Below are 24,052 nucleotides of genomic sequence, written 5' to 3' on the forward strand. Positions count from 1 at the left end.
GACATGGTGTTCTCCCAGCAGGAGGAGAGCCAAAGTAAGACAAGTGCCAGAGGGGAAAAATGAATAAAATGGTGGTTTTTGGAATGGGGCAGGATGATGTAAAGACTTTAGATGACCTCAGCAAGACAAATCTTTGTGAAAAATATCAGTGCATGGGATTGAAACCCAACCACAGATGCCTGAGGGGACCTGCTGCAAAAGCATGTGTGAAATAAAAAGACAAGCAATATTCTTAAATATTAATTAATTTCTCTCATTCATCTCTGTCGCTTTTAATGTTTTAGCAGGTTGCTGACAGCTTTTACTGGGAAGAATCCACACAATGTTCCATTAGCATATTTCAATTTTATGTTACACAAGGCAATTTATAGGTGTTATTTAGGATAATGCAGTATTATGTGGCATTTATATCTCATTCATCTATTATTAAAAGCACTCTAGCATTTAGCTGCTAGAGATCAATACGACCTCTGGGATGTTTATGCTATTACATTATTTTAGAAGTGACTTTGCAATTGCTTTATTGGTGTTTTTTTCAGTTACTTTCTTAGCCCCTCAGATTCTGCACAATGTTTTTTTACTTGCAGTAGAAGGGTTAGAGTTGGATAAATATTTGATACTAAACATCAATATCACAATCATTATGAAGAGCTAGTTACATAAGAATGTGGAACTATAATCACAATGGTATGTGGCAGCAAAATCTATCCCACTCAATTTCTGTACCCTTTTGAAAATACAATCAAATCTGCAAGAACAGATTTAAGTTGAAAGCTATGACAAGTTGCTCCCTTTAAGGTATTTCAGTTCTCTCTTGAAGGCATGCCCTCTTCCACCTGCAGCTGAGAACATCCAGATACTTCATGCTCTCGTGGGCAGCAGCCTATTAATCCTGCACAATGTTTACACAACAGGCTGGGGCACATGCTGTTATTACCACTCAGAGCAGTCATGTGGCACTGACTAAACCCCAAGCTGAAGATGACATTTTTAACTCGTTCCCTCCAAGGCAACAATTCTATGGCATGCATCAAAAGTGAATTACAGCATAACCTGAACAGGATGTTGCTAATCATTTTAAAAGACTGACATTAACTGGTGTAAACAAGGGATTTTCATTATTTTTGACTTTTTGGTGCAGGAGTAGTGCCTTAGTATTCCAGGACCACGCACAAGTGTGGCCAGAAACTATTGTATGCCAGGGAGTCCAGTGCTGTGGATTCCTGGGCTCCTTATCTACAGCTAAGAGGATTTTATTGGTATCAAGGATTAAATCAACTATTAACTGATATCAGTGTGAAAAGTACCTGCCAGTCTTTCATGATTCTAGAGACCCATGTTTAGTGTGAGGTGTCCCTGCCCATGGCAGGGGGTTGGAACTAGATGATCTTAAGGTCCTTTCCAACCCTAATTATTCTATGATTCTATGTTGGTGTTGTCTTTATCTTAAAAAAGGATTACAGGCTGACATTGAGTTGTATCATTTCCTATTTGAAAGGAAACATTGTCCATGATCACAGTAAGTAAACATTTTGAGCATTTCCTTCTCAGGAAGTGAATGGGAAGAACATCTGGGTCTGCATGTGTTGCATAGCTTGTAAATCAGGAAGGAAGGGGGGCATGTGGTTATCTTATGGGATACAATTGTTGTTCTGAGGGACCCTTCCTTAGTACTAGTTTTGAAAACACTGCTCATCATGTTCTACATATTTCATGGCATCAAAGATGAGCCATTCCTCAAAAACGGTAATGAAAAACTTCCCAGAACTGAGAAAATACTACTAGGCAGCATGTTCCAGTCTCCTACAGAATCACAGAATCAAGTCCACCTTGTGAAATTAGAACCATGTTCTATCAGATAGCAATGAAATTTTAAGCTTTTGCAACCTTTTAATCTAATGGAAAACTATAAATGACACATCTACATGATGCAAATGTGCTTTTGTGGGACAATAAACCTCTTCACACTTCAGCAAGCCCCTAAGAATGATGCTTACAGGCTTTATATGTTTTGATTTGCTTGTTTATATTAAACCTCGAAAATGCAATAGTACTATACAGAAGGACATAATTCTGTTCTGCTCCAGAAAACCTACTATTTTTCCCAGCATTACTGACCATAATCTACTGAACATCTTTGTAATGCCTAAACTAATGTTCCCTTCCCTAGCATTCCATGGCTTTTATATTACACAAGGGAATAATTCTTTAATTGTCCCCAGTTCCTGTGAAAAAGTGTTGTACAAGAGAACAGGCAAGTGAAGGGCTGTTCTACTTTGGACAAAACATTTCTGAGGGCAATTATTTATTCTTGTTCTATAAGTGAATACCGCCCCTTATTTGGAAAGTACATTCTGGCCTTCTCAATAAATTACTAAGCTGATCTATTTGGTAAAAAACAACATCGCCACACACACACAAAAAAAAAAAGGAAAGGAAAACCATTTAGTATATGGAAATGATATGCTAGGATTTTTACCACTGGGATGTGGAGGAAAATAAGAAATATTTTTGGCTGTATTTAAGAAAAAAGAAAAGCATAGATGCCTTGGGAAGTACTGGTGGATAATGCATTTTATCATACAGAGAACGTGCTAAAGATACCTGAGTCTAAGCAAAACTGAATTAATTCTGCTACATTTTGCTCCCTTGCAAGGACTCAGACAGAAATCACTTATAAACTATTGCAAACATCTTTCTTAACCCCAAATCTTTTTAATACCTTTTCAATACTCTTCTGTTCTTCTGAAGACAAAACTGATCATGAGATATGACATGGCATGACTTATTCATCCACTCATACAGTCCCTTTGGAGATAAACTAAGGTACAGACCAAACACTGCCTATGTCCTACATTAATGGAAAAATAAAACCTGTCTGAAAATTTCTGAAGGCCATTCCAACATAGCTTTAAAGCTGGAACTGAAAATATCTGGAAGCATTCTCCTCTTTTGATATTCTCCTACCACAGAATGTTGTTCATATGTAGAGAATTAGAAACCATACTCTCGTATTAAAGACAATTACCTCTACAAATGTTAAAAAAAAAGAAGAAAAAAAAAATCTTCTATGCAGCTACATTAAAATGCGGAATAAGGCCAGCAGAAATATTTTGCTCCCACTTATACTTCCCCCCCCCCCCATTTAACTCCTTCTTCCATTTCTACTTTTCTGTCATCACTTTCCCTTTACTTCTTTAATTCTTAAGCTCAGGGTATGCAGCTTAACTACGAGTATGGTGTTGGAATTTTCTGAAGAACAGAAAGAGGAAGGGAAGGATATACTTCTGAAAAAAATATACCATAAACTTTGGTTGGTTGCATCTGAATCTCCTGGCTTTCACTTTCAAATTTGTCAAACATGGGACATGAGAAATTTCAGTCCTGACTTATCACAAATCTAATGACCATTGTTCATGGAAGGGGTAAGTGGGAAAAAAAAAAATCTTACAAGCCTGTAATCAAAACATGGTTTTAAACAAGTCACACCCAAGCTGCTAAGGAGTTATTCTGTAATAATCTCATTCCTTTCCCGTGCAACAGGAAAACAATCTGAAGTCAGTGAAAATCCACTGATTCCTACGTGCTCAACAATCCTCAAAAGAGGAACATGGAAAAATCAATTTAAACAGACAGAAAGAAAACAGCATTTCCTATATTTCTTTTCTGTGCTTCCAGAGGAGAGGGGAGAAATATGCCTGTTCTGTCCTTTCTCCACTTCCCCATTCAACAGTCACTTAAACACAGTGTCTGAGAAAGGAGACAGTGTGGGTGGAGGAGACAGTAGAAACTCATTACTACCTTGGGCTGTGCCAGCGTTCCCAAGCAAAGGGCTTGGAGGAGAGGAGAGCAATGGGATGCGTTCTAAGAAAATGGGGAAGGAAAGAGGAACCAAGAAAATTCCACCTAGTTTTGCCTTCCATTTCCAGTTTTTCAGCCTCTCTCCACCTTATCCCATTCTTATCTCCCTCTCAAGCGTTTCTGCTCTGCAGCAATCAGATGCCAAAGCTGACATTCTCAAATGAATAAGTGTACGTGTGAGAAGAGGGGCAGCTATGCCAAGCTGCGGGTAGAATAGATTTTGTAGGTGGAGATGGGACGCTGCTGGAGTGCAGGCCAGCAAGGGACCTTTTGTGCACAAACTGAGACCCACACATGAGGCAGGATTCCAAAACCAAACATAACAGAGGTGTGACAATGTAAAAATTTAGGAATTGCAGGGTGAGAAAGAGGGGTTAGGGTGTAGTACAGCTGATTGCCCTGTGTACTATTCCCAAGAAGCCCTGTGGGTAGAAAGCAGTGATGATTTCCATGCAGCCATTGCTCTGTACTGGGAAGTTCAGGTTTAAGTATTTTCCCAAGATGGCACATGTTTGAGTAATGATCGGCTTGAGGGACCAGGAAGAAATTTTTTTTTCCTTTCTACTAAATTTGACCAAGTATTTTTGCTTCTGGAAGCAGTATCTGGAAGAACAGCATGTTTAAAATAACAGGACATGATTGTAAAGTGGACACTTTATAAAAAAATTTTATCAGCCACTGTTCAGTACAGCCAACAGGGGAGCTGGGTAGTTAACTAACAAATCCCAATTGACTTGGAAAATGACAGGAATACTCTCTGCAGACAAATGCATCCTTTACATCTTCTCACAGTCTCCTTTGTGAATGCAGTAACTGAATGTGAGGAACTTGAAGCAGCAAACCCTCCAAGTATTGGCCTGCAGCATATCAAATACTATACAGGATCCCATAAAATCCTTGATTTTGAGAGGGGAAAAAGGGAAAAGTGAAAGGAAGACCTGGCTCCTTCTGATGCTGTTATTACAGCTTTCTGTGTTAAAATGTATCCCAGCGTCCACGTTTCCTCCTTACCTGAGTTCTGCTGATATTGCTATTTAGGTACTCTGTTTAGCAGACTGTGAAACATATCCAGATCCTTGGCTGGGGTAATTGATTGTAGCTCCGTTAATTCTGGTGGAACTATGCTGATTTATAGCAGCTGGGAATTTGGCCCTCTCCACTTACTACATAAATGCAGCTTCTGCCATTAATAATGTGGTTTAACAGCCACTCGTTAATTACGATTTCAAATGTTTAAAAGGTATATGCTCAATGTTACACAGTACAAAATATTGAATCCAAAAAGCTTACAATCAAAGGCTGTCTGAACCACGCATTTGTGCCTCAGAGGAGCAGAAATGACTTTTGAGCTGTGAAGTACAAAAGGAGACAAGAAGTGGTTGTGGAGAGGAAGGAAGTGGGAAAGGACAGCATTCTAATAGCCTCACTTAACGTACTTAACTTCTGTCTTTAGGTTAGACAGTCTGCTTCTCCAGATTGCTTGAGCAGTGGGGTAAGGGAGAGCCTCCCTGACATTGCTACTTGGCGGCAGATACTGTCCTTGTTGTGGTTTCAGCTATTTTGGTTTAGGACCCCATCGCTGTAAGTTCTTGGAATTGAAGAGTTCCATAGAGGATGCTCTCATCCCGTTTCCTGCATATCCTTTTTAATTTGCAAATTAAACAATCATAAAATATCTATGGTGGTACCTGTGTTTGCTGAGGACCTATATCCATGTTTTTCAGGAGGCTGTTGAGGAAGGCTGTGACACTCTCCCATGGATAAATGCTATTGGATCCATCAAGGACGATGACAATGTCCAACTGGTTTTTACACTCTGCAATGCAAATTGCCATATAAGAATTGATACTAACAAAGATGAATTATATCTCAGAGCTCCAGTTACTTTTGTGATCAGTAACAAATGCACGTCCTTCTCAGCTGGGCTGAACTTACATGTTTTGTGTTCCCCTTGCCAGCAAGGCACTTCTTTGTAAGCAGAAATTTAAGAATGGGATTAGAAGATCACATAACTGAAGTGACCCCTACCTTCTTCAACATCAGCCCTCTTAGATTTTTCCAAAGGACCAGGTCTTTAAGATTTTTATCTATACTACTAAATTTGGCTTGTATGAGATCTTAACATGGTGTCATTATTTAAAAAGACCTTTGGCCATAAGTAAAAAGCATAAGCAACTATTTTTAGCAATTGTGTTTGGATGTTACATAGTGCTCTAATGATTGTTTATACTGAGATAAATTCCAAAAGTAGCAAGAATTTAGGTTATATACGGACAATGAAAACATTTACTTAACTTGGTAATGCTGGTAGCTAAGTTAAACAGTTCATATTTTTTTGTATGCCTATGTGTATACATTTGTCTTGCTTGGCACTTCATATTTCTGGATACACAAAAGAATTCCTGTGGCCTGCATACCTTGCACAGACGGAGCAATTGCCTTTATGGTTTCAAAAGTTGAACTGACATTAGAGCAAACTCCAGTTGTGTAATGCAGACGCCCACATTTGTAAGCATAAAGTGGTCCACATGCCTTTAAAAGATGAAAAAGGGTGAAAGGTTTTTGTTGTGGTACCTGAGGAAAAAACAGACTTCTTTTAAAGCTGGCAAAAAGTACTTTCTTACCAGAAAGCCTCCTCTTGGGTTAGTCACTAAGGTTGTTCCAAGTGTCATGTTTTCTTTTACTTCCACAACGTTAGGAACTGAAGTAGCAGCTATAAATAGATTAAAATGTTAAGTATTTGGGAACATGAAAACAAAATATTAAAGTATATATCCCCTACCATGGAGCTTCTAGCTTCTAAAATAAAACCCAGACTGATACTGGTTTCATCAAATATTTTAGCACCCTTCCTCCTCCTTCTTCAATTACAATAATCAAGAAAAAATTCTGATTCTGGCTTTTATCCCAGAAATAAATGAAATGTCTGGGTTGCTGTCTCAAATAGTTTTCTTGAACTGCAAAAAAGAAAGAAGTTAAAATAACAGCACAATGAAAGCAAGAGATTACTGTTACCACAGTTTTGATAATTAGAAAACAAACATTCATTTTTTACCCTGTCCTGCTATAAATGATTTAACAGTTTTATATTTGTTACTGTCAGGTTACATTATTGACATTTAGGCTTTCAAGGGAAAAGAGGAGACAAAAAATACCACAACAGGTATACTTAGTGAAATTCATATTAATTGGGCATATTCCTGTCTACATCATGTATCTCTTGACATGAGCAAGAAAATGATCAATATTTACCCGCATCAAAGTAAGATGCATCAGCCTGGTTACATCTTGCTAAAAGTTTACTGATGGCATTACGAAGGCTCTTTGGAAAGGGTAACCCATGAGTCCATGCTCCATGGCTTTTGTTGCTCCATGGCCAGGACTACCAACCACAGTCAATTAATGCTGGTCATAACAAAGTTTTAAAACCACAGCCAAATGCCTATTCTAAAATTATGAGCATGTTTTCCATAGGACAATGAGAATCTTTAAAATACATTTATTTTTGATGTTGCAAACACAACTTCCTTCACATTTAGCTCTGGAGTCCTAAGTAAATTTTCTCTGTAGAAACAATTCTAATGCATATTTACTAGCTAAAAATCTCCTAAGATTTAACCTCTATTATCCCTCCACACAACACAGCTTTATTTTTTCTCATACCTGGTAAGTTTAGTTTTGTGCAGGGTGATTGGCTGTCCGTTCCTACAGGGCATTTGTATACATCTCCTGTTCTTTTTTCAGGCTGGCCAACTAACGGTGAACCAATAAGTACCCTGGAAATGAAATAAGTTACCTGAAATTTCTTATTTGTTAAGAAAGGCATGAAAGTCAGAAAATAAAACTTAGAGAGCACAGCTACAGCAAGCTGCTGTGCTATGAGTACAGGATGGACAGCAAGAAAAGTATCTGTTACTTCAGATAAAAGCAAAAGCAGACAATCTTCTCTTTAACAAGGACACAGAAAGAAATGTGTCTATAAAACAAATTACATAATAGACCAACAATTTTAAAAATTCCACTGGAAAATGAATGCAATATTGGTGAGTGGATGACAAGTATTAAAAGTAATAAAAAAAGAAAGAGCTTTTTCATTTAATAGCTCCTTGATCTTTAATATATTTTAGAAGAAATTGTATTTTCAATGCTGAGAGACCAAATGCAAAAGGAGAGGCTCACAAGCATCCAGAAAAATTCAGTCTAAAGTAATGTGAGCCAGGAGCATAAAATACATTGTTTTACCTCCTTAATAAAAAATAATGTTATTAAAAGTCTTATTAAAAGAAATCTCAATTTTTAAAAATGGTAAGGATTTTTATCCTGTGCATTTTTTTTTTCAAAATTTGGTGTGATCAAACATCGCTATTCTCATGTAGTACTTTGTAAGCAATACAAATTAGCATCCACTCTTAAATCCAGTTTTAAGCAGGAAACACTGTTTAGAGGTGCACACTGTTTTTGTTCCCAAGTCTTTATTGGCTACACTAAATAGTCCAGCATTACCCAGCAGATAACAACTGGCTCCATTACATGTGTAAGGAAGAACTTGGATTAAATTAGAAATTACAGGCTACACAGGAAAGAGTGTGTACTTTATGAGTAGTAGTTGGGTTAAGTTTTGCTCCTGGACATAAGTGTCCTAAGGGTGAAGAGTTATTGAGAGAACCATTTCAACATTTAATCATAAACTAATGAGTCCAGACAGAAGATACTTGAATAGAATGACATAACATGTAAAATGTAGCCTACAAAAAAAAAAGAGAAAGACAGGAAAAATTTTTTTCACTATTACTAGATTTACTAACTCTAAATTACATACTCTGAATATATACTAGATTTTACTGCTCTTCCAACTATATGCTGTAATGTGTCCATTTTTTACACCAAACATAGAAAGGGGCACCACAGCCTTCCCTTTAACTGCAGAGAAGCTGAGTGAGCTTGACATCCTATGGGAGTTGGTCAGGGCTGAACAGGATCATGTCCCTGTGCTGTTCTTTACTCAGAAGAAAAGGGTGCAATGAAAAGACAGAAGAGATCTGAAAGGCCATTTTGATGTTTTGCAGTGGGGATTTTTTTAGGGGACCACAGTTACATAGAGAAACAACCACAGCCAGGTTCACGGAACTTCTGTTGCTGAAAAGCCCTATCTGTGGTATCTAGGTAGCATTATAGCAATTGACAAAGCACCACAAAGCTGCTTTATATATTAAACTGTCAACCTTCAGATTTCCTGCTCTGGATGGTGCTATGCTGAAAGCAACTTGGAAGCCTGACAGTTTAACAGCAGCTCTGGAGTTAATTTCAGAGATGTTCAGATCTAGTATACTAGTTTAGATTCCTGTCTTCCTTCAGCTACTGGAAGAGCTACCATTTCCAGCTCATACTATTTTTTGGTCTTGAATGGTTTCAGGACAGTTTACAACAATATAGCTAACTCTGCAAAATCCGAGCTCCTAGGACAGATATCATTTCCTGAAGGTCTAAATTAGCTCAAAGAAGGTCATTATTATGCTCCCATGACCCTCATCCTACAACAAGGATGCAAACAAGAGCTAGTATTTTCAAAAGCAGGCTCTGCAGTTTCAATTCTATGAACATTGCCTATGACTAATGGTTAACACTGTGTCACAGTAGTGGCCAGACTCTTGGCATCAGGCAGCCCCTGCACTTGTGTGAGGAATTTCTCGGGCGCTGAAGAACAGTCCAACCTGGTTGTCCCACAGTCAAATGCCTGTTGTCCCAGGCTGCCCATGGGAGTCCTTGGATTTACCAAGAATATCAAATTACTGGCAAAGCTCTGTGAAAAACAGAGCAATCTTCGAATAATCATGCAGACCTCAGGATTCCCAAACCTTTTTACCATGAAATTGTTATTTCAGTCCTCCAGCCCAGTGGTTAGCCTGTGAAGTTTATTTTTACAAGAGAAAAGCATAAGCAGGTATTTATCAGAAGGCCAAGAAGAAATGATACCAGTAAGCATGCCAAAATGTAAGTTATAGTTCAGGAGAACAACAAGAAGGAAAAGACAGGTTAAGAAGGCTCCAAGTCCCAAATATGAATGTATTATTAGTTGCAAGATATAATTAGCTCTCCAAAAGGAAGGGTAGACTACTGTATTAATAAATATTTTGACAGGGAAATCTTCCCACCAGTTAAAATCTCAGTTCAGACAACCTCTAACAGAAAACTTCAAGAGAAAAGTACATCATACAGATTAGTTAGGTAAAACAGAAAAAGAATTAGTTAGGTAAAACAGAATGGCAATTTCACTGCCAATACATAAGCACAAGGAAAAGATAATGATTTTATTTGGGAAATGGAAGAAAGAGGGCTCAGGCAAAACATAGAACTTTCTCAGCTCCATCAAGGAGGAAATTTACCCATTTTGTGAAAACATTTATGTCTTTGAGGAAATAAATGTAGATATAAATTTGGATCTTTCAGCTTCCCAATGTTTTTATGTTTCCTTACGACTGTGTATTTAAGAAATATGACTGTCAGAATCTGACCTTTATGTGTCAGGCATACTTATAAATAATAGTATAATGTCTGAGTCAGTGAATACCCTGATAATTTGGAGTTTCCATTTAAGAAAAGAAAAACAGCTTACCATTTCCCTTCCTCATTTTCATACTGTTGGACGGTGTACCCAAACATGTCTTCCAGAGGCCCACTGAAGGTCATTGCATTTTTCACATCAACATTGGAAGAGCCAACGAGGTGAAAGAGAGCTTTAAAAAAAAAAAAAAGACCCCAGACTTTTCAGAAATCAGTGTTCAGTTATACTTAAGTGAGGGTACAAGACAGGGGTTGAAAGTGGCATATACATATGTATGCAGCTAAATTCAGAAATGTTAGCAACTGGACTTCTGTACCCAAAACTTATTTTGAAAAGTCCATCACTCATTGGTAAATCACAATTCAAATAATATTAAATAAAACATTATTACCTTTAAAAGTAAATATTTTTTTGTTACTTTTACTCCTTTTAGCTCCACACATTTCTAATATAAGTATTATACACAAAATGTTCCTTCCCTCATTCAAGGTAGTAGTTCTCAAATATTAATAAATTTGAGAATTAACTAATTTTCAACTGTTCGCAGAAGACATACACAGGAAAAGAATGTGGAAAAGCTTTTAAATGTATTTAATTTTAATCTATATTGGACAAAAAAAATATACAGTTTTCTCTTTATTCTATTGTAGAGTACTTGCAGACCTTTCATATTTGGAAATGATTAAAATAAATGTTCAAAGCAACCAGGTGTTGTTATCTCAAATACACCTGTATGTGACTATTTGCAGAAATCCAACATTCACCCTCTTATGAAAAGTTTCTCTGCAACAGTGGTGTTGGACTATGATGAGATCAGCCATGAGAGCAGTTGCTTCTTCAGACTGATTTCCCACACTCTAAAGCTCAGTGACCCTCATCAGGGAAAATACTGTAAAAATATGGCTGTATAGCAAGTTTCAGAGAAAATGAGGCATCTGGGGTGAAAACTTCAGTTTGAAGCAATAATCATAAGCCACTGTGAGGCTTATTAAGAGGTCAAAATTACTATTTATGCATAAAAATAAGGCTAATCATCTTTATTTTTTTTCTTACAGTGATCTCTTCCATCTTTGTCTTGTTGAAGTCAGTTTCAAAACACACCACTGACTGCTGCTGCAGATCTATTTAATTCACAAGAGCCAAAAATTATTTAAATTTGTAGAACACCATGACTACTTAAAAACACAATTATACACAACTTCCATTTCATTTCAAAGAAGCATTTTATGGTAATTGGCTGACATTTAAAAGTTACATAAAAACAGCCAAATCCATAGTACTTGCTGCATGTCAAAGATCCTAAATAATGTTCAGTTACTAAAATACATCTGGGTTATTCACCACTGAGATGATATTCTCCCAGAAAGCTTGTTACTATAATTAAGCTCCCAAGTGGTCAATGCTAATCCGTTTCTCTTAGCATCTTGCTTCCTGCTTAATGCAGCAAAATTATCACAGAAGACTATTTATCACTCAGTAGGCATTTCCAGTTTCACTGGACAGCCAAAAAGGAAAAGTTTCCTTTGTGTTAAAAATAACGCAAATGGAGGTTTTCCTCCTCCAGACAGTCAGGAAATATAAAGAAGTGAACAAACTAAAACAGAGTTTATTTTTATTCTTTAGAAAAGATTCATTGCAAGTGATAAGAAAAAATTCATGGCTGTTAGTCTGATGGGAAATAATTTGCCAGAAGAGTAATCCATGCAACTTTTGTCTTCCTTAAACATTTATGTTTAAAGAAATTCTGCTATCCCTGTTCATTTGCAATAGGCGTTTTCATCCTCTACTCTTGGTCATCAAAGCATAATTAAAATCAATAAAATAAATTTTAGAAAATTCACTTGTAACTGGTTCAAATTTTTCCCCTTTTCTCACCTTACAATGATATTTGTAAATTATTATGATATGAAATACTAAAGGTCACAGATTTCAGCTCATCTGTTCCAATTTACTTTCCCATAAAGCCACAGAAGGTTGGACGTGCACTTCGTGTTTTGTAAACTTCAGCACAAGACAAGTTTTGTCACAATGATGCAATATTGACAACTCTTGTGATTTGCATGGTGCACTGACTACGCTAAATGGTCTCGAAGTTTCCTGAATCTGTTATGCAATATACTAGAATCTTGCCATTTAATGACTACACTTCATTAAAATGGAAAAGATAATCCTCATAGTTATAAAATAAAGTTTGAAAATATGAAATGCTAAAGTGAGAAAACTAGAAGAGAAATAAAAAACGCCAGTTCTTTGCTACTAACCACCCAAATCCTTGTGCTTCTGAGGAAGGTTAAATTAGAACCAGCAATTATAACACATCCTAAAAAATAAAGCTAGAGGAATCCAAAGAAGCTAGATGGACCAGACTAGTCAGAAATAAAAAAAGAAGCGACTCCATACAGTAAGGAACATTACCAGTAGACTTTGCTGACAAGGTCTACTTGTCAAGATCCTTCGTCAACAATGTCGTTTTGGTTGCTAAATGTTACATATTCAGTGAATAACTGAGTAAGCTAGTGGCAGACAAAACCACTGCAGGTTTACAAACTATGCAGAGCACACATCTGGTTCAGGAAATCCCCTCAGCTGGAATTATTTGGAAGCTGGGAAAGGAATATTATATATGCTTGCTCAGTTATTTTTGTCTCTGGGTATCAGCTTACATGTACTCCTGAAGACATGATACTGAGCAAAAACCAGCTTTGATTTAATCCAGGACGGCTATCCTTTTGGTGTCTCATCTTCTCATTCTATCTTAGCTGGAAATCAGATGCTTTGAAGTTTGACTTCATACACAAACTCTGGGGCATATTTTAATAAGAAAATGCATTACATGACCTTCTGTAGCTTCCATGTGCTATGAAACATTATGAGCATAAAGCTTTTGAATAAAAGTAAGGGCCATGATAAGCAGTGTAAGATTAACTTCTTATAAGTAGTAGATTTAAAAGTATCATACTACATTTTCCACAGATTCTGTAAAAGGAAATGTTAATAGTCAGATCTGCATATTTAGATCTGCAGGTGGTAAATGGAGTGAGTGGAGTTTACAGTGACCCACGATACACTGGTAACTAACAATAATCTACTGGCTTATGGCAAACCTGGCTTTTACGTTTTGTTTCATTCTTCAGTACCGAAGAACATTGTGCATAAGCTGACGATTCAGAACATTTAAAAAGATCACTGATTGTGACTATGAAAATGATACTTTGTATTAATAACAATACCTAGCTTACACTCCTCCAAACTTCCACTTCCAAAAATGCATGCATTCTCATGTGTTCCTAGGAAACTTGTGTATATGAATTAAATACCATTGGCAAAAGCAGTGGAAAAAGAAGAGCTACAAGGAAATTAAAGAAGTTTCTATTCAGACATGGGGATTAAGGAAAAAAAAAATATTTTTTTTTTGTAAGGTACATGGTATTAGACTATATATTTAATCACAATTAATGTAGATAAATTAACACTACTTTTTCAGACATGGATGACTAAACCGATCAGAATGACTAAAATACAGATCAAAAATTCAGAATATGAATGTTTAACAGAGGATAAAACTGAAGTTCCAGCTTTTAACTTCATGTTCTACAAGAAACAAGGCACTGTAGAAAACCTGGGACAATGTCCCTCTCACTACCAACTTAAACTGAGAACACTAGCTGATACGCATGCAGGACTGTTTGTTGAGCACAGTTTGTACCTATACGTCAAAGGTTGACACTCAGTCACCAAGACAACAACCCAAATAGTTCTATTACAGACTCAAGAGTAGTAGCTCATACTTGTCCAGTAGCCACTAATAAATTTTTTTCTGTTTTATTTAATGAGATCTTTTAACCAAACGTTCGTGCTGTCTGCCTTGTTATTCTTCATGGAAAACTAGATTTCCCTGGGACTCAACCATGTGTATTGCCTGGCTACTCTAACATTTGCAAACAGAGAACTGCAGAATAGATTCCCTCACTTTCCTAAAACAGATGGGTATAAACATAACCCAAAATGGAGAACAAAGCTGAACACCTGGCTATTTACTGATGGAAAATAGATCACCACAAATCACGACAATAAATGACATAATGAAGATTGATTTAGCCAAGAGAAGAGAGTAAATTCAGTTAGGATATTTTATCTGTACATGGTCTGTAGCAAAAAACAATTGCATCCTCTACAAATTGTGGTTATCCTGAATATACAACTGTTTTTTGCAAAAAAATGTGAAAGGACAAATTTGCACTTTGTACTGAAGAGGGCTTACACGCTGGCTGCATCCCACTTTTCCCCACCAGCATGTGGTCAAAGTGGTATTTTTTGTTCCATTTGACACCTACTGCTCTAGCATTTCAGGTGTCCTTACCAATTTCCTCTGCATTTTGACAAACAAAGGGGGTCTAAATGCAATCAAGGAGAACAACAAACCAAGTAGAAATGTCTCACAAAAGTATGCACAACTGGAAAACATTGGAAAACTCAAAAAACCCTGCTTCTACCCTGGAAAATAAAAGAGGATAGAGAAACTGAAGCTGACGACTAACATAAGATAAAACTATTAAACGGAGTTCTCATATAGCTGGACCTCTTGCAAAAATAAATTTTAAAAATAAATTTTAAAAAATGTCTTGTACAGTACATATTACAACCAGTGATGCTGTGAGGATATTTTAAAGACCTGCAAATGACAAAGGAGTGCAATATAGCAACAAGGAACAGTGAATCTAATCAAAATGTGGTACTAGGAAGGATGTCCTAGTTTAAAAGGCAATAACTGATTGCCTTTAAAAGTCTTTTATGTTTATATTGTAAAAGACTACCTGTCTCTGTTGTAATCCTAGAAGGAAGCAAACACCATGAATGTAAGCAATTGGGACCCTCATTGAGGGGAGCAGGACTGGGAGCACTGGCTTGGTCTCCCACAAAAATGTATTTTCAAAATGGTGACAAACAATATCATCCTCTTCAGTCAGAAAACTGTCACTTCAGGAAACTAATACCACTGCATGCTGGCCCTTGCAAGCCTGTGCTGCTGCTCTCAGCTATCTGGAATCAAGCCTGCACCAGAGAACAAACTGTAACCTTCAGCAAGTGCAGCACTGAGCCTCAGCAAATAAAACCTCCTGAAAAGTGCATCGTTTAGCGGCACCATGGATTTAGGTTCAGGACTGCATCTGGATGGTAGCAAAGGAAGATTAAATGTGCATGTGGTTGCAAAGATGTGCCTTTAAAAACGCTATTTATGAAATCACGGCTCAAACACGTGAAAGTGGATTTTCTTCACATTTTATTTTTTGCTTCATTTGCTATAATGTCACTGCAGAATCATACCATCTTGTCTTATGAGAAGCAGATTTAGTCACAGACATCCCCAGTGGAAGAAAATACGACAGCATGGTACAATTGCCATCTGTGAGGCTGGGGGGCCACAGTGCTCTGGTCTTATAGCGGAAGGCCATGGAGCCTGTGGTAGGAGTTGCTGCTGCATTTAGTACTGCTTAGCTAAATATCAGCGCATCTGAAGTCAAACTGTATATAAAAAAAAAGTTTCAACTTCTGAAATTACTACTTAAATCAAGCCTTTTATTTTTCAGGGCTACAAAAGAACCTTTGTGTAATTTTCCCTCTAGCATTTTTTCCTTAATCTTTAACCTTTGAAGAGCAAAAGACTGACTTTCTGGCACAAGACCAAATAATTAAGAAAAAAGACTTCTTATTAAAAATATATAAATATCCCCAAAAGACCAAGAAATATGTTCCAAATTCAGTAGCCACATGCTTTTCAAAACCAATTAAGTGCTTTGTACAACCCATTGAAGAAAGCTGTCTTTGCTGTTTTGTACTAAATAATTTGTACTGGAAAATAGCTTTATAATGCGGTGTCAAGCCTGAAAATATACTGAATAAATGCTTTGTAATGTGGCTCCAAATGAGTAACACAATGCAACATGCAAAACTTTTGGAAGTGCAATAGCAGAGACCTAGAATATATGCCCCTCTCAGTTCACAGCCATCAGAATATAACTATTATGTTCAAAGTTTGGAAAGTAGTCCTCTCATCAGCGCAATCCTTAGCACTCTGCAGTTTCTCACAGAAGGGAGAAAAAGCCTTAGAAATATTCAGTCACATACAGAAAACTGTGAGGTCAGCTACTTGACTTGTACAGATATACAGAGGCTTAGCAAATTTAGAAGCTTGATGGAAGTGAAACAACTCCTAGAAAATGTTTCAGCTTGTCTTCAGTGATCTCCAGTCCACATTTTGGATGTAGTTCTTTCATCAACATTTAACTCCAGTCAAGTCCCTACAGTCTTTATGTCCCCATGTAGGCCCACCTTCCTTTTCTATCAAAGACCATTTCCTCCTTAATATCCCACTGTAACTGTTGTTTCCTACCATCTAGCTTTATCGATAAGCCCCCAGGACGCTTCACCTCTTGACCTTTTTTTTGAGACAGAAGATATTTATAGTCATCTATAATTAACTCAGATTCCACACAGAAAGATTTGCTAAAATGAACCTGTACATTATTTTCTTACATAAAACCCAGAAGCTTAAGGAGTGAGATTAATTTCACACAAAAAGTGATTAAACAAGGACTCTTTAACCTAAAGAAAACCAAGTTCTTCACAATTCTCTCCAAAACTGCTCATGGACCTGTAGGTTTAACTCTGCACAAAATTCCTCTAGGTTGGTAAGAAGAGTCAGGTATGTTTCAGTTGTTTTCTACTTGCTCAGACACATCGGATGCCAGTTTTGCAGGCTGACATCCCGCCACTGTAAGCTTTCCACTATGCAGACTTAGTGAAAGCAGCATGGGAAGCCAGGTATAGCTACTGCTGTACCTACCAAAACTGTAAAACCCTCAGCAAGCCCCAAAGCCATTTCTTCAGTACTGATTTTTCATTTGACTTCACATTGTTAACTGGACTGCTTTTCCTATGCTAATTAACCTACTTTATATATTTCCAATTAATTTTGTTTCTCTTAGGCTAAGTGAAAGGCCAAGCAGATCCCATGAGAATCTTACAATTTCTTTTAAACAAGCATTAAGCTGAGTATCCAAAACATTATCATTCTTATAATCCAAATTAATTCCTAAATATTTCTAAGCGTTCTTTTCAGATTTTCAAAGTAATTAAATTATGTATCACTTGCTTAATGGGAGGAAGAAAACCCAATCATTTTTCAATTCTTAAGCAAGTAGCTCCCATACTTTTCTAGTACATATAACTAACATAAACAACTTCAAGCAACAGTTCCTTTAACATTATGCCTACAATTCAGTCCAAGAAACAGCTGGATTGTGCGATAGGGAGTAGAACTGGTTAAAACAGTCAGCCCATCAACAATAATACCTGGTTTAAAAAAATGATATGACCATCCTTACGCAGAGACATCCTATCTTGGTTAATAATCAGTTAAATGCATTTTTGAAGCAGAGATGTATTTTACAATATCAGAGCTGAAGCTCATGATAAAAGCATGTGAAAGCTTGTACAAATCCCTCTGAGATTTTGAGGCAGAGATGTAGTAATGTTCAATAGTAAGTATAATGCCTACTCTCCATTCAAAGGAGGTTTATTTTGAGGAAAGGGAGACTGGTGACTTTTGTCATTATGGAACATGGCCTAAAATTTCATAATTACACAATAAAAATACAGGATTAAGGAAAAAGGACCGAATACTCATCACTCTGGCAAATCCTGTGAGTTGGAGGAAGTTACTACCTGTCAGTATTCAAATGTGAATTGCAAATGCCACTGTCACCATAATTTTCATAGAATCATAGAATTGTTAGGGTTGGAAAGGACCTTAACATCACCTAGTTCCAAACCCCCTGCCGTGGGCAGGGACACATTACACTAAATCATATCACCCAAGGCCTCGTCAAACCTGGCCTTGAACACTGCCAGGGATGGAGCATTCACAACCTCCCTGGGCAACCCATTCCAGTGCCTCACCACCCTCACGGGAAAGAATTTCCTTCTTATATCCAATCTAAACTTCCCCTGTTGAAGTTTTAACCCATTACCCCTTGTCCTGTCACTACAGTCTCTAATGAAGAGTCCCTCCCCAGCATCCCTATAGGCCCCCTTCAGATACTGGAAGGCTGCTATGAGGTCTCCATGCAGCCTTCTCTTCTCCAGGCTGAACAGCTCCAACTTTCTCAACCTATCTTCATACAGGAGGTGCTCCAGTCCCCTGATCATCCTCATGGCCCTTCTCTGGACTCCGTGTCCTTTTTATGTTGAGGACACCAGAACTGCACACAATACTCCAGGTGAGGTCTCACAAGAGCAGATTAAAGGGGCAGGATCACCTCCTTCGACCTGCTGGTCATGCTGCTTTCGATGCAGCCCAGGTTACGGTTGGCTTTCTGGGCTGCAAGCACACACTAATGGCTCATGTTCATTTTCTCATCGACCAGCACCCCCAAGTCCTTCTCCACAGGGCTGCTCTGAATCTCTTCTCTGCCCAACCTGTAGCTGTGCCTGGGATTGCTCTGACCCAGGTGTAGGACCTTGCACTTGACATGGTTAAACCTCATGAGGTTGGCATCAGCCCACCTCACAAGCGTGTCAAGGTCCCTCTGGATGGCATTCCTTCCCTCCAGCGAATCAACCAAACCGCACAGCTTGGTGTCACCGGCAAACTTGCTGAGGGCGCACTCAATCCCACTGTCCATGTCAGCGACGAAGATGTTGAACAAGACCGGTCCCAGCACCGATCCCTGAGGGAAACCACTCCTTACTGGTCTCCAGCTGGACATTGAGCCATTGACCACAACTCTGTGTGTGCGGCCATCCAGCCAATTCTTTATCCACCGAGTGGTCCATCTACCAAATTGATGTCTCTGCAATTTAGAGACAAGGATGTCATGTGGGACAGTGTCGAATGCTTTGCACAAGTCCAGGTAGATGACATCAACTGCTCTACCCCTGTCCATCAGTTCTGTAGCCCCATCATAGAAGGCCATCAGATTGGCCAGGCAGGATTTCCCCTTAGTGAAGCCATGCTGGCTGTCACCAAGCACCTTGTTGTTTTTCATGTGCCTTAGCATGCCTTCCAGGAGAATCTGCTCCAAGATTTTGCCAGGCACAGAGGTGAGACTGACTGGTCTGTAATTCCCTGGGTCATCTATTTTAAGTTTCTTTTAAATCCATGCTTTGCCCTTTGTTTTCTCCTGGTCAGCTAACAAGCTATCTTCAAAGAATAGAATAAAAATATTCTGTCTAAAAATCAGAGAAAACTGCCAAACATTGCAAATTAATGCACTTCTGAGAGAGGATATTCTCACTATACTGCTATTTACACATAACATAGTCTATTTTCTTTTAAGAGAATGTGAAGCATAGCACCAATAACCTCAAACAGACTATGGGATCTGTCGACACTTCTCAGTCTACCCCAGCAAAACTAAAATCAACAATCTATAAAACACCCCAGGACAGAAACTCCTGAACATTCTGGGAAATGCAGTAACCTGAGAACTGTTGCAAAAAAACGCCCAACTGAAAACTCATGTTATTATATCCCTACAAGGATGAAGGACAACAATTTTTTTTTTTTTTTTTTTTCCCTTCCTGACTTGGTATCATTTGTCATTAATTTTCCCCCCAGTTGTTTTCAGGGATTGTTGGGCAATTTTCTCAAAGGACAGCAGTCTTAAGGCTAGTATCAGAGTGGAAATGCTTTGGTGGCAATAAAGGCTTTCTGAAAGGCAGCAACTTTTTCCATTTCTTTACTTCACAATGGCTATAAAGTGCTGTCTTTCATCACCTTATACTGAGTATAATCATTGGCTCACTCTCAACCGAACCATTTTAGGCTTCAAGAAGAGATGAAATCCTCCAAAAGGAAGTGCAAATATCCTGATATGACCCTCTCACACCCAGCTAGCCAGAACACCACAGAATTTAAATCTGAGCCAGTTTTTATGTAGTACATCAAAAACATATGCAGCCAACATGCATGCTAAAAGCCAACAGTTCATATGTCTATAAAATGCAGGCATATCAATTCAGCTCTGATTCAAGAAACTGTAGTAAGTGCAGTGGAAGGGAAAAGACAGAAGCTTACAAATATCTATCTTGTCCTTTAATGCCAAACAAACTCAGCTACGCAGTGATTTGGGAAAAAAAAAAAAACAAAACAAGCACCTATAATAATTTTCACTGGAACACAATAGAACATCTATTTTCTGTACTTGAGCCATCTTTTAGTAGAGTAAAAAGGGAACCACTATTTTGCTCCAGTTTCTTATGTCATTGCTACATAAAGATGAACTCCGTATTTCCCTGCTTACAATATGCACTCCCGTACTGCAGCAGGGACTTGAAAACTCTTAAACTTTGAACTGCTTCGTAGCACAAAAACTACATTATTTTTCAGACAAACTCATTATATAAATCTAAGAGGTTCCAGCAAAATGTAAATCAGGATATTTATAAAACTGAACTCCATTTAAATGATACAGGGGCATGCTACAATAGTCTAAGATAGAAAACACTTTCACAAACGTAAGTATCTTAGTAAAGTTTAAACTGGCAGTTTTCTGACAGCAGAACTGGAGAATAAGGGATGAAACCTACTGTTGCTAAAAGCAAATTTTGAATGGTTTAAAAATGCTTGAGTTTAGACTGAAAAATAAAAAAGAACCACTGTCTTAATAATTCTTTCCTACTGCATATGTTTATTTTTTGCAATGAAGCAATTGTATTGTTGATAATACTTTTCAAGATGTTTTTAAATTTTTTTTCTCCTATCAGTAACTAGAAATATGCCTCCCATGAGAATATAGCTGATAAGAGATTGCCACAACCAGTAATGGAAAATAAGTCACATATTCTTTGAAATGCTGGAATTCCACCATGAATGGTCCCCAGATGCCAGCGCTCTCACACTGCAAGGTCAGAAGGAAGTGCCTCTTCATCCCCAACTGCACAGCAGCAAAACGCCCTCAGGGAATACCAGCTTGTCCTGCAATAGCACCGGGTAGCTGACATTGCCTGTTTCTACAGATCAGCTGTGACCTGCACACTAGCAAAACCCTGAACTTGTCTCAAGCATGTATGTACCAGCATGGGTAATCACGGTATCAGTTCTCTACCAAGACACACATAGCTTTTCTGGTTTGAAATTTATGAGTGGTCACTGCTAAAAAAGATAATCCTCAGCTGGAATGTCTCCTTACTCATTTCTACTGATAAATTGTTAACTGTAGTAAGAAATCTGGGGTTTTATTGCACTGGACAGTTTAAATATAAGTAAATATATTTTACATTTTTAATTGAGAAACCCAAGCAGACAAGAATGTGGGAGGGACTGAAAATGACCACAGTGGTCATTAAATCCAATCTTCAATGAACATAAACAACCACAAAATAGCTGCCTAAACCAGGAAGGGCTACAAAACCTACCACCACATACACATCATAAAAGACACTGCACTCTAAGAAAAACTAGAGATTAGGAATACAAAAGTTAGTTCATTTGGACAACAAACCCCCTCAAAACCAACTGGTATTGCACTAGGCAATTCACAAACTGCTGCTATGCACATTGATTTACTTTAATCAGCTTTATTCATTTCACTAAGAAAATCACAGGGGCGTTCACAGGCTTGCCATTTTATATGTTAGTAGGTAAACTCCAGTCTGGCTGTGAAGATAGTTTACAGGCAACAATTAAAACTGAACTTCCTGCAAAGGCACTCCTGTACCAGTAAGTCAGTAAGTGACAGACAGCGTCCACTGAAGACCATCAGAAAAATTGACAAAGCTAAAATGCCAGGTTCACACCAGCATCATTCAGTTGAAATGAGAATGAAATATAACCCTCTAGTGTATGTTAGAACCTTAATCCATGAAATAATCAGATGTGTCGCACTTCATGCGGAATGTCATCTACCATTGTCATTTCACAGTACAGTTTGGAAAACAAGCTGATTTTTAAAACTGCAGTACAATTTTATGGGGATTTAATATTCTTCTTCTATGTTGCATATTTTCATAATCAAGATACTTTTTCTTTAATTAAAAAAACTAATGAATTATCCAAAAGCCCATATATCACTATGAATTACCAATATAGAAAAAAAAGGGAAATATAACCCCCATTTTCAAGAAGGTGAAAATGGACGATCCAGGGAATTACAGACCAGTCAGTCTCACCTCTGTGCCTGGCAAAATCTTGGAGCAGATTCTCCTGGAAGGCATGCTAAGGCACATGAAAAACAACAAGGTGCTTGGTGACAGCCAGCATGGCTTCACTAAGGGGAAATCCTGCCTGACCAATTTGGTGGCCTTCTATGGAACTATGGGGCTATGGAACTGATGGACAGGGGTAGAGCAGCTGATGTCATCTACCTGGACTTGTGCAAAGCGTTCGACAGTGTCCTGCATGACATCCTTGTCTCTAAATTGCAGAGACATCAATTTGGTAGATGGACCACTCGGTGGATAAAGAACTGGCTGGATGGCCGCACACACAGAGTTGTGGTCAATGGCTCAATGTCCAGCTGGAGTCCAGTAACGAGTGGCATCCCCCAGGGATCGGTGCTGGGACCGGTCTTGTTCAACATCTTTGTCGCTGACATGGACAGTGGGATTGAGCGCGCCCTCAGCAAGTTTGCAGATGACACCAAGCTGTGTGGTTCAGTTGATACGCTGGAGGGAAGGAATGCCATCCAGAGGGACCTTGACACGCTTGTGAGGTGGGCTGATGCCAACCTCATGAGGTTTAACCATGTCAAGTGCAAGGTCCTACACCTGGGTCAGAGCAATCCCAGGCACAGCTACAGGTTGGGCAGAGAAGAGATTCAGAGCAGCCCTGTGGAGAAGGACTTGGGGGTGTTGGTCGATGAGAAAATGAACATGAGCCATTAGTGTGTGCTTGCAGCCCAGAAAGCCAACCATATCCTGGGCTGCATCGAAAGCAGCATGACCAGCAGGTCGAAGGAGGTTATCCTGCCCCTCTACTCTGTTCTCCTGCGACCTCACTTGGAGTATTGTGTGCAGTTCTGGTGTCCTCAGCATAAAAAGGACATGGAATTGTTGGAACAAGTCCAGAGGAGGGCCGCGAGGATAATCAGGGCACTGCAGCACCTCCTGCATGAAGATAGGCTGAGAAAGTTGGGGCTGTTCAGCCTGGAGAAGAGAAGGCTGCGTGGAGACCTCATAGCAGCCTTCCAGTATCTGAAGGGGAGTTATAAAGATGCTGGGGATGGACACTCCATTAGAGACTGTAGTGACAGGACAAGGGGTAATGGGTTAAAACTTAAACAGGGGAAGATTAGATTGGATATAAGGAAGAAATTCTTTCCTGTGAGGGTGGTGAGGCACTGGAATGGGTTGCTGAGGGAGCCTGTGAATGCTCCATCACTGGCAGTGTTCAAGTCCAGGTTGGACAGAGCCTTGGCTGACATGGTTTGGTGTGAGATGTCCTTGCCCATGGCAGGGGGGTTGGAACTAGATGATCTTAAGGTCCTTTCCAACCCTAACTATTCTATGATTCCATAATATTGAATACCAATGCACTGAAAACTTAAGCATAATAATAATATGCATCATCGACCATATCTACTAATTTTTAAAGCCTGACACTTAAGTACCAGTAAAAGCATAAGCACC

The 24,052-nt window shown here is 38.5% G+C and overlaps 1 protein-coding gene across 1 annotated transcript in view; it reads right to left on the reverse strand.

The window, feature by feature from the left end:
* ITGA1 (integrin subunit alpha 1) overlaps positions 1–24,052 on the reverse strand; it is a 65,701-nt gene that overhangs the window by 30,192 nt on the left and 11,457 nt on the right. The window contains exons 3-7 of the mRNA XM_057403070.1: positions 10,475–10,595; positions 7,525–7,637; positions 6,486–6,574; positions 6,279–6,393; positions 5,550–5,677 (exon numbers count right to left, since the gene is read on the reverse strand). Of these exons, the coding sequence (XP_057259053.1) occupies positions 5,550–5,677; positions 6,279–6,393; positions 6,486–6,574; positions 7,525–7,637; positions 10,475–10,595 (566 nt within the window). The remainder of the gene's footprint in view (positions 1–5,549; positions 5,678–6,278; positions 6,394–6,485; positions 6,575–7,524; positions 7,638–10,474; positions 10,596–24,052) is intronic.

Source organism: Pezoporus wallicus, unplaced genomic scaffold, assembly GCF_028554395.1.
Source record: "Pezoporus wallicus isolate ANWC-B61680 ecotype Strahan unplaced genomic scaffold, APGP_CSIRO_Pwel_v1 contig_2997, whole genome shotgun sequence".
In the NCBI taxonomy this organism is placed as follows: Eukaryota; Metazoa; Chordata; class Aves; order Psittaciformes; family Psittacidae; genus Pezoporus; species Pezoporus wallicus.